Raw genomic sequence first — 17,995 nt, 5'->3', positions numbered from 1 at the left:
TGTTAATCACCGTGTGGAACCAAATAGGATTAAGTGTTTGTGTGGAGGATTAGTGTTTGATGAAAACATTAATAAAGTGAGTGGATGGAGCTTCGGCACTACAGAGGGAGGCTGAAGAGGAGCTGGAGGAGGAGGAGGAGGAGGAGGAGGAGGAGAGCTGCTGTTAATGCTGCTGCTGCTGCTGCTCAGGCTGCCTGTCCTACATCACCTCCACCTCATCTGGCTCTGTTTTACCTTTATCTGGTCCAGAGAGTCAGAGAGTCCGAGAGTCAGAGTCAGAGAGTCAGAGTTGGAGAGTCAGAGAGTCAGAGTCAGAGTCAGAGTTCGAGAGTTCGAGAGTTCGAGAGTCAGAGTCCGAGAGTCAGAGTTCGAGAGTCAGAGTCAGAGTTCGAGAGTTTGAGAGTCAGAGTTCGAGAGTCAGAGTTCGAGAGTCAGAGTCCGAGTTTGAGAGTCAAAGTAGGAGTTCAAGAGTCAGAGTTAGAGAGTCAGAGTTCGAGAGTCAGAGTCCGAGAGTCAAAGTAGGAGTTCGAGAGTCAGAGTTCGAGAGTCAAAGTAGGAGTTCGAGAGTCAGAGTTCGAGAGTCAGAGTTCGAGAGTCAGAGTCCGAGAGTCAAAGTAGGAGTTCGAGAGTCAGAGTTCGAGAGTCAGAGTTCGAGAGTCAGAGTTCGAGAGTCAGAGTTCGAGAGTCAGAGTTTGAGAGTCAGAGTCAGAGTTCGAGAGTCAGAGTCCGAGAGTCAAAGTAGGAGTTCGAGAGTCTGAGTTCGAGAGTCAGAGTTCGAGAGTCGGAGTTCGAGAGTCAGAGTTCGAGAGTCAGAGTTCGAGAGTCAAAGTAGGAGTTCGAGAGTCAGAGTCCGAGAGTCAAAGTAGGAGATCGAGAGTCTGAGTTCGAGAGTCAGTGTTCGAGAGTCTGAGTTCGAGAGTCAGAGTTCGAGAGTCAGAGTTTGAGAGTCAGAGTTCGAGAGTCAGAGTAGGAGTTTGAGAGTCAGAGTAGGAGTTCGAGAGTCAGAGTCCGAGAGTCAAAGTAGGAGTTCGAGAGTCTGAGTTCGAGAGTCAGAGTTCGAGAGTCTGAGTTCGAGAGTCAGAGTTCGAGAGTCAGAGTTCGAGAGTCAGAGTAGGAGTTTGAGAGTCAGAGTCCAAGAGTCAGAGTTTGAGAGTCAGAGTAGGAGTTCGAGAGTCTGAGTTCGATAGTCAGAGTTCGAGAGTCAGAGTTCGAGAGTCCGATAGTCGGAGAGTCAGAATCTAAGTCTGACCCCTGACTTGTATAGTTAACTGTCATGTAAACACCTGGATGTTAAACCCTGAGTCTCTCTCTCTCTGTGTGTGTGTGTGTGTGTGTTTGTGTGTGTATGTGTGTGTGTGTGTGTGTGTGTGTGTGTGTGTGTGTGTGTGTGTTTCAGCTACATTTCTCTCCACGCTCCATTTGAGCTGATGAACGCTCGACCTCCGCTGCCGCCATCCATCTGCATTCTGGGAATTTCTCTGCTGTCATTATTGATCTCCTCAAACAGGGACGACGCCGCCGGCCCCTCCCCCACCCGCTGAGCGAGTGTGTGTGTGTTTAACCACACACGCCACACACACACACACACACACACACACACACACACACACACACAGTGAGCGTAGTAAACATTCACAACAACCAGAGATTGCCTGATTAAAACTGGTCTCAGATCTGAAGAACCTGTCTCACAGGTGAGCTCCAGGTCAGACTCAGGTGTGTGTGTGTGTGCGTGTGTGTGTGTGTTCACCAGCATTACACACACACACACACACCAGACACAGGGTTTAGCCTCAGTAAAGTGGATTACAGCTGCGACACTGAGCAGCAGCAGCACGGTGACGAATCATCGCTCTGACGAGTCTGGAAAAATTAGCACGTCTGACAAATACATTTGGGAATTATATGGTTTATTTATTTCATGGTAATCCTGCTTAGGGCTGTGTGTGTGTGTGTTTAGATGAGTGTGTGTGTGTGTGTGTGTGTGTGTGTGTGTATATATATATGTGTATAGATGAGTGTGTGAGAGTGTGGATGTGAGTCCGTCTATAAGTCGAATTTAGAACAAACAGCATCAGGAGGAAACCGGTTTCAGAGTCGCTTGTTTCAGCGTTCTTGGTTTCAATCATTAGCTCCGACTCAATGCTGCTTCAGCTCCGGTCCGTCATGTGATGCATCACCACAGAAGTACGGAAATGTACTCAAAAGGGTACAAACCCTTGTCGCTCCAGGCCTTTAACCTTTTTTAGAGACAATTTTGTACCCATTGGTGCCGCTACATTTTTGTACCTTTTGAAAATGTACCAGTTTAAGTACAATTGTTCACCTAGCATCTAACAGGTATATATATGTAACCAGTGTGTGTGTTTGCTCTGCGACCCGCCCTGAGTGAGGATTGATCCCACAACCTCCCACACCGGGGGTGACGATGCTAACCTCTCACACCATCCCAACAAATACTAAGTACACTGGACTTTTGCTCTCTGTTGATTGGACCATTCTGTGACTTTGTGACATGTCAGGCTACAAGATGAGACTGTTGTTCACTCATGACGGACAAATATGGACACATGTGCAGGCATACACGTAATCTGTATGTACTGTCTAGAGCTAAACTTCAGCTCTGTATACTGACTACTGCTGTAACATGCTATGTCAAAATGTCATAAGTAAAGAATGTTACGTCAAAATGTAAAAAGAAAAGCAAAAGAAAAGAAAAGATTATGATAAAGATTTTTTATTTTTTATTTTTATTCTGTGGGTAATGGGGGCGGGACTAGATCAGCTTTTGCTTCTCCTGCTTTTCCCTTTCGGCCATGTGTAGTGTGAAGTGTGATGATGATGATTTAAATTGACATGCCCGAAATAAACAAATTCATTGATTGATTGATTGATAACCGCTTCGCCAAGACGTTGACAACCGCTTGACAAATTGGTTAGCACGTCTTTTATGGATGAGTGAGTTTACTTCCAGTACCGCTACCACCACAACCGGTCACTTCTCCTTACTGGTCCCTCGTGACTGTGGCACACCTGCAGACCTCCGTTACATAGATTTAAAAAATAATTACTAGTTGAATGTTTAATTATTATCCCTATGTTAAATCATATTAATAGTCGCTTTATAGATTACCAGACTTATTTACTTAGGCTACTAATTTTTTCTAACACACTGTCTCTGATAATGTACCTTTAGGGGGTAAATACCTGTACCTTAGTAGGAGTACATATGTACATTTTGCCATTCTGGAACATTTATGTGCCTTTTCTACCCCCAAAAGGTACACATAGGTACTCTAGAGTACAATAACTGGCCCTATAGGCTACAATAGGACAGAACTGTACCTTTACACTGCAAAAACTCAAAGTCTTACCAAGAATATTTGTCTTATTTCTAGTCAAAATGTCATTTCTAGTCAAAACAAATCTCATTCTACTTAAAATAAGACTCATCACATTAAAAGTAGCTTGTTTTTAGACACTTTTTACTTCTTTCAAGCAGATTTTCACTTGAAATAAGTAGAAAAATCTGATAGTGGAGCAAGTTTTTCTTTCTTATTACAAGCACAAAAAACTTGCTTTCATTGGCAGATTTTTCTACTTATTTCAAGTGAAAATTGGTTTGAAACAAGTGAAAATGATCTAAAAACAAGTTCATTTTTAGGTGATGAGTCTTATTTAAAGTGGAAAGAGATTAGTTTTGACTAGAAATGAGACATTTTGACAAGAAATAAGACAAATATTCTTGGAAAGATTTAGAGTTTTTGCAGTGTAAGTACAGAAATGTCCCCCTTCTGTACCCCGATTTTTCTCTGTGGCAGGTTTTGATCCAAAGTTCAACTTCATCATCATTAACTCGGTGAAAAACAAGCGGAGAATCTTCAGGTCTGATCTGAGGTCAGCTGTGAAGCTCCACCCAGCCAGCACGGCGAGTCGTCCAATCACAGAGCAGGAAACTCTGTAGCTATGCCTCCCTGTTACTGTAACAACTCTACTGGAACAGCGAGAGCAAAGGCTCATGGGTAACGAAGCAGCTCAGTTGATTATTTACCGATAAACTGACTCATTGATGAGTTTAGTTAGTAACGATCAGTTTCTCCTTCCTCTTTTCTTTTTGTTTCTCTTCTGCTTCTTCAGCTGGAAGTTTGTTATTAGTGAACTCTGCGTGCTGCTCCACGCCGCAATAACACTCACTCTGTGTGTGTGTGTGTGTGTGTGTGGGTGGATGTTTACTGCAGTGTTTTACTTGTAATTCTCATTCTCCACAGCTCAGCAGGGGAGATGGATGCTGCTGTTGTGTGTGTGTGTGTGTGTGACTGTGTGTGTGTTGTATTGTAGTGTGTGTGTGTGTGTGTGTGTGTTGTATTGTAGTGTGTGTGTGTGTGTGTGTGTGTGTGTGTGTGTGTAACATCCAGCTGTTTGCAGGATCATCAGCAGTAACCCTGCACGGCTCCAGTCCACACGAGCACAACGAGTCTGTTTCAACTGAACAAACTTTATTGACAAACTGAGAAGAAACTAAACAATTAAACTGATGATGATGATGATGATGAACAAATATGTTAAAGGGATAGTTCACTATTTTGGCAAATTGGCCCATTGCCATAATCCCTATAGTCATAGCAGTAGGTTCATTACCTTTAATTGTCGGTGCAAGATGTTTTTAGAACGGCGGAGCAGAGCCGTGAGCTGCTCAGAGCTACGCTACGGAGGCTCATTATGGGATTTCTTGGTTTCCCTCATCAAACTCATCAAATACACAATCCAACAACTCCACAACGCTCTGGTGGACAAGTTGTGAGCTGCACATTCACCACGCTATGAGATAATAACACAACGTTACCACACAGAGTTGTTTTAGAGGGAAATTCATGTAAAACCTCTGATGCACGTTGCCTTCAGGGACAGTTTTTCATCATCAGTCTCTGTATTTCCCTCTAAAACAACTCTGTGTGGTAACGTTGTGTTATTATCTCATAGCGTGGTGAATGTGCAGCTCACAACTTGTCCACCAGAGTGTTGTGGAGTTGTTGGATTGTGTATTTGATGAGTTTGATGAGGGAAACCAAGAAATCCCATAATGAGCCTCCGTAGCGTAGCTCTGAGCAGCTCACGGCTCTGCTCCGCCGTTCTAAAAACAGCTTGCACCGACAATTAAAGGTAACGAACCTACTGCTATGACTATAGGGATTATTATGGCAATGGGCCAATTTGACAAAATAGTGATCTATCCCTTTAATCAATAAATGTATAAAACAGAAAGTGACTTAATGTTGCATTTCATTATTTATTGATCAACTTGTTTATTATCTTGTCTTGTTTTATTTAGTTTTGTCCTCGTCCATCTGGAAGAGACGGGAGAGAGAAAAGCTAAGGAGGCAGGATCAGTCCCACACACACACACACACACACACACACACACACTCTTTCTGCTGATAGCAGGACCCTTGACGGACACTTACTGCAGCCAATCAATGGAGGCGGATCAATAGCTGACCGGCCTGATGGATCGATCGCTGCCTCAGCCTCTTTTAAATCCTCCTCATTCATAAATCTCAGCTCGCTGCTCTCAGGACGGTTTCACTGGTAAAGGTTGGAAAACTGATCCTGGAGCTGTTTTTATTATCACTAATTCGCTTTTCTGTTTTGTGTGTTTGTTAGTTTTTGTGTTGTTTTGCTTTGTTTTTTCATAAGCTTAAGTGTTGTGTTGTGAGTTTGAAAATCTTTTAACTGTTTAACTATTTCTTTTAATATCTGGATAATTGTAGTGTGGTTTTAGTTTGTTTTTTCATGTTGTTTTTACTAGGGCTGGGCCGATATGCTTTTGTGCCGATTCGATTCTCTAACGATTTTTGGGTCCCGATTCGATTTAAATTGCGATTCTGATTTTAAAAAAGTAATTCGATTTTACCAAGTATTGCGATTTTATATTTCAATGATTGTGATTTTCTTTCCTTAAACAAGAGCAGGTTGAACCAAACACTTGACAATACAAGTATATATATATATAAGTCATATTTACAAAAAAACAATACACACATCACATCAGTTTGTCTGATCGTACAATAAAGATTGGACGTCCCAAAATAAGAAAAAAAAAAAATCGCCAGAAAAAAATCGCGATTAATATAAAAATCGATATTTTGGCCCAGCCCTAGTTTTTACTCTGTATGTTTATTGTTTTTATTTTGCTATATTTGTAATTGTATGTGTGGACACCAGGAAGAAGAGTCATTGCTCCTCTGATGAAGCAGCGGTTCAACCCTTTAACCCTTTAAACTTTCTCCTGTTTCATCGTCGTTGTTTCTTGTTTCTTGTTTAACGTCGACGCAGCGTCTGTTTCTACTGAGACACCTGAACGCAGCACGGTGACGTCTCCGGGTCTGAAGACACACACAGGGTTAGACCACATCTTCATCCTCCTCTTCATCATCCTCCTCCTCTTCATCTTCATCCTCCTCTTCCTCTCCATCATCCTCTTCTTCATCTTCATCCTCATCACCCCCTTCCTTTTCCTCTTCCTCTGCATCATCCTCCTCCTCTTCATATTTAACTTCATCATCCTCTTCGTCTTCATCATCCTCTTCCTCCTCGTCTTTATCTTCATCATCCTCCTCTTCCTCTTTATCTTCATCCTCCTCCTCTTTATCTTCATCATCCTCTATTTCTTCCTTTTCCTCTTCGTCTTCATCATCCTCCTCCTCTTCATCTTCCTCTTCATCCTCCTCCTGCTCTTCATCTCCATCCTCCTCTTCCTCTTCATCTTTATCTTCATCATCCTCTTCCTCTTTCTTTTCCTCTTCCTCTGCATCATCCTCCTCCTCTTCATCCTTCTCCTCCTCTTCCTCCTCCTCTTCCTCTTTATATCTATCCTCCTCTTCCTTCTTATCCTCCTCTTCCTCTTCATATTTATCTCCATCCTCCTCTTCCTCCTCCTCCTCTTCCTCCTCCTCCTCTCCGTCTCCAGTGGATTAAAGAGGTGAAATCAATGAGACATCAGAGCTGCTCTCAGATCCTCAGACACACACACACACCTACACACACACACACACACACACACCTACACACAGACACACACACACACACCCCCCCCCCCACACACACACACACACACACACACACACAGACACCCCCACCCCCCCCCCCCCCCCCAGATGAAACATGGCTGACTGAGAGTCGGTCTAATCTGATCAGGGATCAGAGCTGATACAGTTGTAACGCCGTCGTCATGGTGAAGCCGCGGCGCCGCTACGGTAAAGCTGCTTAGCGTCACTGTCACTCTCACGCCGTCGGTTTGTCGAGCACCGGCTGCTTCACACACACGGCTCCCGTTCCACTCCAGCAGATTTCCCACAATGCACCAGTTTATACTTTTTCAAAATATTAGAAATATCCCTTTTATTTGCAAAATCCTGCAATGGAAACGCAGATACAGACGGATTCCTGCTTCCTGCTTCAAAAACTCAAAATCTTTCCAAGAATATTTGTCTTATTTCTTGTCAAAATGTCTCATTTCTAGTCAAAACTAACCTCTTTCCACTTAAAATGAGACTCATCACCTTAAAATTAACTTGTTTTTAGATCATTTTCACTTGTTTCAAACTAATTTTCACTTGAAATAAGTAGAAAACTCTGTTTGTTTTTTTTGTGCTTGTAATAAGAAAGAAGAACTTGCTCCACTATCAGATTATTCTACTTATTTCAAGTGAAAATCTGCTTGAAAGAAGTAAAAAGTGTAACCCTAAAGTGCAAATATTGTACTTTTTTTTCGAAATATTAGAAATATCCCTTTTATTTTGCTAAAACCTGCGATGAAAATGCAGATAGTTATTCCTGGTTCCTGTTACCTGCTTCAAAAACTCAAAATCTTTCCAAGAATATTTGTCTTATTTCTTGTCAAAATGTCTCATTTCTAGTCAAGACTAATCTCTTCCCACTTAAAATAAGACTCATCACCTAAAAATGAACTTGTTTTCAGATCATTTTCACTTGTTTCAAACTAATTTTCACTTGAAATAAGTAGAAAAATCTGCCAGTGAAAGGAAGTTTTTTGTGCTCGTAATAAGAAAGAAAAACTTGCTCCACTATCAGATTTTTCTACTTATTTCAAGTAAAAATCTGCTTGAAAGAAGTAAAAAGTGTCTAAAAACAAGCTGCTTTTAATGTGATGAGTCTTATTTTAAGTAGAATGAGATTTGTTTTGACTAGAAATGAGACAAATAGTCTTGGTAAGATTTTGACATGACAGCAGGAACCAATCAGAGCGTCTGAGAGCGATGAGGTCACGACCACGAGGCCGATGAGTTTCTTTCTTTCTTTCTTTCTTTCTCCGTGGGTTTTTTTTTCAGGAGGTGGAGCTGCATGTGAGACACTGATTCATGTTCAGCTGTGTGTTGTGATTCATGAAACATGAGTCAGTGAGTGTGAAAGGACACACACACACACACACACACACACACACACACACAGCCGGGTCAGCGATAACAACATGATCCAGTCAGTGATACATGAAGAAGGTTCACAGAGCGATGGAATAATTAGTAACCACATCACTGGAGCCGAGCGCTCGCCGCCGCTGCTTATCTCTGGTTGCCGATGGTAACGGGGAGGAGGCCTCCATCTTGGAGCGGTGACAACAAAACACTGGAGGAGCATTATCACGTCTCCGCCGAACAAAGGAGATGACAAAATGTGAACATGAGGCGCCGGCGTTTACTACAGCCCGTTAACGCTGCCAACGCACTCCGCTGACATTCAGCAGCAGAAGAGCCGCACACCGCCAGACCCAGTCCTCGATGAGCCTTATCACTCTCCATTAGCCCCATTGCATCGAACTTGGTTGCAGTTCCACCAGAATTGACCTATGGCTAAGCCACGCCCCCAAACACGATGAGCCAATCACAGTGCTCATAGCTAGCCCATACACTGGGACATTCTCTGCTTCCACGTCCATTGAAATGCATTGCAGTTAGTCAGTTTTCATTGGTTTTTATATGTTTTTTCTTGACATTTTAAGTTTAAAATGGTCAAACGGTGTTCATGGGGTACATGCAACTCTGACACTAGGTATCCTGAGAGGCCACGGGGGGGATTTATTTACCTTTTCCCAAACCACATCTCAACCCAGAGAAGTGTCTGCTCTGGATAAAGTTCTGCTGTAGACCACAACACCAACTAAACCTGGATAAACTTAACAAGGATGTCTACATCTGTTCTAAGTTAAGTCAACAACGTATTTGAGGCAACATATTGTCAGAGATGTTTAGATGTTAGCCAGTATCACAACTAAGCATAAAGCCCGCTAGCTTAATGCTAATGTATAATGCAAAACTCCATAGACAGGCTAACCTCCGTCGTCATCCCGGGGGAGAAAAAAACCATCGCTAATTAACCTCCCCGCAGGTTTTTAGAGGTTTACCACCGGCTGGTTAAATTATTTTTAGGAGGTAAATGTTGGTCTCATTGATGAAATCTAACAGCTGTATCAGTAGCACTAGTTAGTCTGAATGTAAAGTAAAGCTTCCTGTGTGTATTGGACAGAAGAGCAGCGGAGGCTCTGGAGCCTACGGACACAAACCACCACATTTACATCAAGAAATACATGTTTTACAATGAACCGATCGTCTGCATTAAATATTGTTTTGTTTTTTTATTAAGTTATATAACATGGTTACGGTACGCGGTTCCATAGACGTGCTCTGTGGTGACTCAGAAATGACCGTAAAGCACAGTGACATCACAGTGACATCACAGTGACATCACAGTGACATCACAGCGTTGCCGTTGAGTTAGCATAGCATTGATCCAGAGGAGCCCAGGTAGGATGTAACTCAGGTGACTGATGAAACACACAGAGATGCATCATGGGAAACGTATTCCACTTGTTTTCAGCTTTAATCAGCAGCAAAAAAAACAAACAAAGATTCAGATTTCTTCTTGACTCACACCTGACGCTGCTAACGAGGCAGGTGAGACAGAAAGGGGGCGGGGCCATAAAACCACAGGCTGTGTTCGAAACCGCATACTTCTCCTACTACTCGTACTACTCATACTAACGATTTGAGTATGCAGTATGTTCACACTGCGCAGTATGCGATTTGCAGTAGGCGAGAAGTTCCCGGATGCATACTAGATTCGGCCGAAATGTTGAGTATACATCATGAGGTCACTACTCATACTCAAACTACCCAAGATGCAACGCAACGTGACGTCAAGGACCGCCTCTTCCTTGCCGCGAAAAAAAAAAAAAAAAAAGAACGGAGAAGGAGGAGCCGAGCGGACGAGAGGAAAAATGGAGGGGCAGCAATACAAATGTGAGCAAGCTAGCCACAATGGGGACAGGTTCACTTCCTGTTTATAAAGTAAGAGCACTGACGTCATTGTAACGGCTTTCTTTATGGTCAATTGCAACGGGTGCTTTATTTTGACACAGAAACCGGAAGTACAGTGCTCACTACGGCTGGTTTTACTAACGCCAGAGAAGTCCGACTTCGCCCGACTAAAATTGTAAATAGGTGTTATTTTGTCATTTTTTCAACACCATGGGGATACGAAGTAGTACTTTCTCGCCTGAAAATGTTTCAAATGTTGCTGAAGTTATATATTTACAGAGTTTAGAGCTTAAGTGAAATCAGCTTCAGGGCGGCTGATTTCGGCTCGGGCAGGAGCGAAATGCATTGTGGGTTATCATAGTACGCAGCAGTGTGAACGCTCTGCATACTGTATGATCGATTAGTATGTAGTATGGAGTATGGAAGTATGCAGTATGGAAGTATGTAGTATGGAGTATGTGGTTTCGAACACAGCCACAGTGTCCAGGTGATAGGCTTACTGAAGTCTCATCTTCACTAATTAACCACTTCACTGCCTGATCGCATCAGCTGTGATTCTGATTCTGTCTCAAGGTTGTTGCTGTCGTTGTCATTGTCGTTGTCCAAACACTTCCCTCTGTTTTTCCTTTGTGTCGGGTTAGCGCTGCCTTTTAGCAGTCTGCCCTTGTTGCCGTGCCGACGGTGTGTGTGTGTGTGTGTGTGTGTCTTCGTCCTCGTCCTCCCGCTCCTCCTGCGGGACGACGTGCACGTACGTCTCCTCCGTCCGTCCGGTCTCGGCCCATTGTCTCCGAGCTGGGATCTTAATCCCCGGTGGGTTTATAGACTGTCTGTCTGTCTGTCTGTCTGGGGGGAGGCTCCATTGTTCACTGAGATAATAGCAGAGCACTGGAGTGGAGTGGTTTAAACACACACACACACACAACCACACACACACACACTCTCCAGCTCTGCATGTGGCAATTATCTTTCCTCTCAGCAGCTTGTGGCATCTCCTCCTCCTCTCCTCTACCTCCTCTTCTATCTCCCCCATCTCTCCCACACTGCAAAAACTCAAAATCTTTCCAAGAAAATTTGTCTTATTTCTTGTCAAAATGTCTCATTTCTAGTCAAAACTAACCTCTTTCCACTTAAAATAAGATTCCTCACCTAAAAATTAACTTGTTTTTAGATCATTTTCACTTGTTTCAAACAAATTTTCACTTGAAATAAGTAGAAAAATCTGCCAGTCAAAGCAAGTTTTTTGTGCTTGTAATAAGAAAGAAAAACTTGCTCCACTATCAGATTTTTTCTACTTATTCCAAGTGAAAATCAGCTTGAAAGAAGTAAAAAGTGTCTAAAAACAAGCTACTTTTTAATGTGATGAGTCTTATTTTAAGTAGAATTAGATTTGTTTTGACTAGAAATGACATTTTGACTAGAAATAAGACAAATATTCTTGGTAAGATACTTGAGTTTTTGCAGTGCATATACCTCCTCTCCTCCATCCCAACACCTCTACACACACACACACACACAGACAGAGGCGGCGAGGTGTCGGCCACAGGGACACGTTCACTCTGACGTCTGTTTGAACAAGACTTTTCTGACAGAACAGGACGAGTTACATGATCTGAAGTTCAGCTCCAGTGCAGCGACGAGGAAACAGAAGAAACTCTTTATTCTGTTAAGAGTCGGCCGCTGTTACAGACGTGATAGAATATACAGAGTAAAGATATTACAGTAAAGCTCCATACAGTATAAAGGTAGATGTTTGTGTTAAAGCTCCATACAGTATAAAGGTAGATGTTTGTGTTAAAGCTCCATACAGTATAAAGGTAGATGTTTGTGTTAAAGCTCCATACAGTATAAAGGTAGATGTTTGTGTTAAAGCTCCATACAGTATAAAGGTAGATGTTTGTGTTAAAGCTCCATACAGTATAAAGGTAGATGTCCATGTGTAGTGTGATTATAAAGCAGCTCTAGGTTCTATATTAATACTGTGAAAGTATCAAAGCCTCAGTCCACAGAGAAATGCACACAGCCTGTATTCAGAAACTGAGCCTTAAAACCAGCCGTCAGGACTTCCTGTCACTTTGTGATGTCACAACTAAGCCCCGCCCCCTCACCACCTGGACCCACCATCCAACAACAACAACTCTGCAGGATTTGGTTTCTCTGAGTGTTTTATTCTGAAATTTGCTCTATTTTGTATTAGATCGCTTTAGAAAACAGTCAGCCAATCAGAAGAGAGGCTCAGAGCCTCCTCTCTTCTGATTGGCTGACACCGACCTGTTGTTACTATAGAGCTCCAGAGAGAAGCTGAGAGAGGAGATGGAAAACTACACTGAGATGGTTTATATATATTTTATTTTTATTTTTTATGTTTCATCCTTTCACAATAAAACACATGTAAAGTTAAACCTCTAAAGCTTTATTTTGTAGGAGACACCTGTCCACTGTGTGTGTAGACGTTCTCTGTCCTCAGACCAGGTCAGAGTTCTGCAGTCTGATCTTTATGGGATGTTGGGTCCTGCTGGGAAAATAACAGCAGAGCTGCTGTGATCTCCACTGGAGCTTCTCCTGACTGCTCATCTACCCGCTCCTCCTCCTCCTCCTCCTCCTCCTCCTCTTTACTCTGACTGACTGCAGAGCTGCTGACTGAGCACTACATTACCCAGAGATCAGCTGGTGTTCACACCTAGGAAACACACACACACACAAACTGAACCGACTGTTTTTCTTTGACTGAGCTTATGTTGATGAACAATACTCTTTATTATATAGGTAAATAAAATGACAAAGAAATTAAGAGAGGGAAGAAACATGTCATTGTGTTTACTCTAATAGAAGCTGTGGATTCCTTTATGATCAGATGAGAAGAGATAAATAAACAGATAAATAAAACAAATGCAGATATAAAAGTGCATCAAGCAGCAGAAACCACCACTACAGGCAAAGACGGTTTAGAAACCAACCATTCCACTATGAGTTGGTTCAAGGAGACCAACAGACCGTGGCTCCGCCCCCTTTAGGAGACCAGCAGACCGTGACTCCGCCCCCTTTAGGAGACCGGCAGACCGTGACTCCGCCCCCTTTAGGAGACCAGCAGCTAATGACTCCGCCCCCTTTAGGAGACCAACAGACCGTGGCTCCGCCCCCTTTAGGAGACCAGTAGACCGTGACTCCGCCCCCTTTAGGAGACCGGCAGACCGTGACTCCGCCCCCTTTAGGAGACCAACAGACCGTGGCTCCGCCCCCTTTAGGAGACCAGCAGGACGTGACTCCGCCCCCTTTTGGAGACCAGCAGGCCGTGACTCCGCCCCCTTTAGGAGACCAGTCACTGTAGTAAATATTGGACTAATTTTTATCACAACACATACACACTCTTCTGAATATTTAGACACTAAAATGGACAAATTTCAGACAAATCAGGAAGAACGCCTGTGCCAAGATGGCGACAGTGACGTCCTCCTCCTCCTCTTCCTCTTCCTCCTCCTCAGGTGAAGAGGTTTTTCTTTTTCTAAGAAAACTCAACCTCTACTTTCTCTTCTCTCTCCACAGAAACTCAGGATGAGCTCCTATCACTCTGCCAGGCTCTGCTGAGATCTACAGCTGCATGGTAACTGAGTTAACAGATAATCACATCACACACACACACACACACACACTGACACACACAGACACACACACACACACAGACACACACACACACACACACACACACACACACACACACACACACACACACACACACACCCTATCCAAGATAAATGAGCACTATCAGCCCCCTACCTCAGTGCTAACAGATTAATGTGTAAGCGTATCCCTGGTTTCCCCCCTTCCTACACACACTTCTCACTTTCTCTGTCAAACACACAGACACACACACAGTCACACACACACTCAGACTCACACTCACACACACTCACAGACACACACATACACACTCTCAGACACACACTCTTCTCAGCCGCCTTATGTCAGCTCTACAGTGAATTTCCCTCCTCCGGAAACACAGCAGATGATGCAGCCGATCGACACCACACGCATTTACGCACATTAGCGCACACATATGGACGTGTGGAAGCACTCGCGCACACAAACCAACACAGTTTGACACAAACACACACACACAGTTTGACACACACACACACACACACACACACACAGCGTCAGAAGCAGCAGCTTCGACTGAGTCAGACATCAAACATCCCGTCATCTGCAGGATTCAGCCGCAGAGCGAGGCGACGTACGTGACCAGCGACGCTAACAGAGGTTAGCTCGGCACGCTGAGGCTGAGGATCAACACAATCCAGACTTTGTTAATACAGAGTTTATTACAGTAATACAGAGTTTACATATCCAGAGTTTATTAATCCAGTGTGTATTATGCAGAGTTTATTAATCTAAAGTTTGTTCATCCAGAGTTTATTAATCTAGAGTTTGTTTATTCAGAGTTTATTAATCCAGAGTTTATTAATCAAGAGTCTACTCATCAAGACGTTATTAATATAGAGTTTACATATCCAGAGTTTATTAATCCAGTGTGTATTATGCAGAGTTTATTCATCTAAAATTTGTTAATCCAGAGTTTATTAATCTAGAGTCTATTCATCCAGACTTTATTCATCCAGACTTTATAGAGTTTGTGAATCCAACGTTTATTAATCCAGACTTTATTCATCCAGAGTTTATTAATCCAGACTTTATAGAGTTTGTGAATCCAGACTTTATTCATCTAGACTTTATTAATAACTAAGACCTGTGAAGTCGTCATCATGTGGTCTGAACAGCGGCCACGCAAATGAATGAATCAATAATTAATCAATTAATTAATTATTATTAATCACCACTGACGACGTCGGCTCAGTGATCGTTTGATCAACTTCACTGGATTTTAAATCACGGCTCCAAACTCTCTCTCACTCTCTGCAAAAACAACAACAACAACCCCCCCCCCCCCAACAGAGTCCATCATCATCATCACAATGTGCAACGTCCCAGTGGACGACCTCATCCCTCGCCCATGCCTCCCATCGCCGTCGTTTCCATGGCAACGTAAGGTGTCATCCTGCTCACTCACACACTCAAACAGCCCGACGGCATCAACTGAGTGTGAGTGTGTGAAGTGTGTGAAGTGTGTGTCCATCGTTACACACTGCACCACACACAGCTGTCAATCAATCAATCAACCAACCAACCAACCAATCATAGAAGACGACGGCTGCATTATCAATACATCTGATCAATCCACATGTAGAGAGAACAGACAGAGGAGGCAACACAAGCAGAGTGAGTGAGTGTGTGTGTGTGTTATCTGGTACAGTGTGTGTGTGTGTGTGTGTGTGTGTGTGTGTGTAGCTGTTATCAGTGTGTGAGCGTTTCCTCTGACAGACTCTAAGAGGATTTTTCTATTTTGGTGTTTAATTTAATTTCTGAGCCGACGGATTGTAATTTGGTGTTTCACTGTGAAAACCTGTTTGGTTCCATAATCTAAATGAGAGGATTAATCAGGAGCAGAGAGCTGCTGCTGCCGAACCACTGGGTTGTGTTACAGTGTGTGTGTGTGTGTGTGTTACTGTGTGTGTTAGTCTGTGTGTGTGTGTGTGTGTGTGTGTGCATACCTGTGCTGCTGAACTGTAGTATCAGTGTGTTGTTGTTGTTGCTGCTGCAGGCTGCTGCACTCACTCTGGGTGTGTGTGTGCGCCGATAAGTTTTATTTCTATGCAGTGTAGCGTGGACAGATGCATACATCACAGCATCGAGTGTGTGTCTGTGTGTGTTACTGTGTGTTGTGTGTGTGTGTGTGCATGTGTGTCATAACCAGATTCCTCCACAGGTCGACAGCTGCCTCCGACTGAACAGATAAACTTCACCTCACACACCCACTGCAGCAACAAACACAGTGTGCGTGTTGCTGTGTGTGCGTTACTGCAGGGCCGTTGTCTAGGGGAGAAAGGTGATGATAACTCTAGGGGCCCAGCGCCCAGTGGGGCCCATAAAAAACCCCAGTAGTCTAATCTTTGTATGACTGATTTATTCTGCGTGAGACCCTGACTAATACTCATAGTACACTGTAAAAACTCAACATCTTTCCAAGAATATTTGTCTTATTTCTTGTCCAAATGTCTCATTTCTAGTCAAAACTAATCTCTTTCCACTTAAAATAAGACTCATCACCTAAAAATTAACTTGTTTTTAGATCATTTTCACTTCAATTCACAATAAATAGAAAAATCTGCCAGTGAAAGTAAGTTTTTTGTGCTTGTAATAAGGAAGAAAAACTTGCTCCACTATCAGATTTTTTCTACTTATTCCAAGTGAGAATCTGCTTGAAAGAAGTAAAAAGTGTCTAAAAACAAGCTGCTTTTAATATGATGAGTCTTATTTTAAGTAGAATGAGATTTGTTTTGACTAGAAATGACATTTTGACTAGAAATAAGACAAATATTCTTGCTAAGATACTTGAGTTTTTGCAGTGTAATGCTGCATTAGCATCAAAACAAAGAAGGCTAAATAAAAAACGATAATACATACGTAGTCTAAGAAAAAAAAAGGAAAAGTTAGGGGGAGGGGCCCACTTTAGTATTCTTTAAGGGGGCCCAGAATTCCTAGCAACGGCCCTGCGTTACTGTGTGTGTGTGTGTGTGTGTGTGTGTGTGTGTACCTGTAGTGCCGGGTGTCTCTCAGTGCTCTGTTGCTGGGGATCCTCTCGCTCTCTCTCTGGTTGAAGGCGTACAGCGTGTATGGGTCGTCGCCGGGCCGCCAGCGCCGCGCCGCCAAGTAGCCGCGCTCGTCAAAGCCGTCCAACATGTCCTCCCACTCCGCGTCCGACATCTGTCAACCAATCAATCAATCAATCAATCAATCAATCAATCAATCAATCAATCAATCATCGATCACTCTGATATCGAAGCTTAAAGCTCCTTCAGAAAAGGGATAAATTCAACATTTTTGGCAAATTGGCCCATTGCCATAACCCCTATAGTCATAGCAGTAGGTTTGTTACCTGTAATTGTCGGTGCAAGCTGTTTTTAGAACGGCGGAGCAGAGCCGTGAGCTGCTCAGAGCTACGCTACGGAGGCTCATTATGGGATTTCATGGTTTCCCTCATCATCAAACTCATCAAATACACAATCCAACAACTCCACAACGCTCTGGTGGACAAGTTGTGAGCTGCACATTCACCACGCTATGAGATAATAACACAACGTTACCACACAGAGTTGTTTTAGAGGGAAATTCATGCAAAACCGCTGATGCACGTTGCCTTCAGGGACAGTTTTTCATCATCAGTCTCTGTATTTCCCTCTAAAACAACTCTGTCAGCTCACGGCTCTGCTCCGCCGTTCTAAAAACACTTTGCACCGACAATTAAAGGTAACAAACCTACTGCTACGACTATAGGGATTATGGCAATGGGCCAATTTGCCAAAATGTTGAACTATCCCTTTAAGAACCAGCCGTCAGGACTTCCTGTCACTTTGTGATGTCACAACTAAGCCCCGCCCCCTCACCACCACCTGGACCCACCATCCAACCAACCAACACACAACTTTGCAGGATTTGGTTTCTCTGAGTGTTTTATTCTGAAATCTGCTCTGTTTTTTAATTGGATCACTTTAGAAAACAGTCAGCCAATCAGAAGAGAGTCTCAGAGCCTCCTCCTCTCTTCTGATTGGCCG

General features: G+C 43.2%; 1 protein-coding gene across 1 annotated transcript in view; it reads right to left on the bottom strand.

Annotated features, from left to right (window-relative positions):
• LOC146984650 (polypeptide N-acetylgalactosaminyltransferase 14-like) overlaps window positions 1-17,158 on the bottom strand; it is a 94,885-nt gene extending 77,727 nt beyond the window's left edge. The window contains exon 1 of the mRNA XM_085783210.1: window positions 16,978-17,158. Coding sequence (XP_085639336.1) covers window positions 16,978-17,147 — 170 coding nt within the window. The 5' untranslated portion in view covers window positions 17,148-17,158. The remainder of the gene's footprint in view (window positions 1-16,977) is intronic.
• Between the last annotated feature and the right edge of the window lie 837 nt (window positions 17,159-17,995).

The sequence above is a fragment of the Trachurus japonicus genome, chromosome 7 (assembly GCF_045865225.1).
Source record: "Trachurus japonicus isolate A0001 chromosome 7, Traja_1.0".
In the NCBI taxonomy this organism is placed as follows: domain Eukaryota; kingdom Metazoa; phylum Chordata; class Actinopteri; order Carangiformes; family Carangidae; genus Trachurus; species Trachurus japonicus.
Note: the sequence above shows the minus strand (reverse complement) of the source record. Positions and strands in the feature narration are given on the sequence as shown.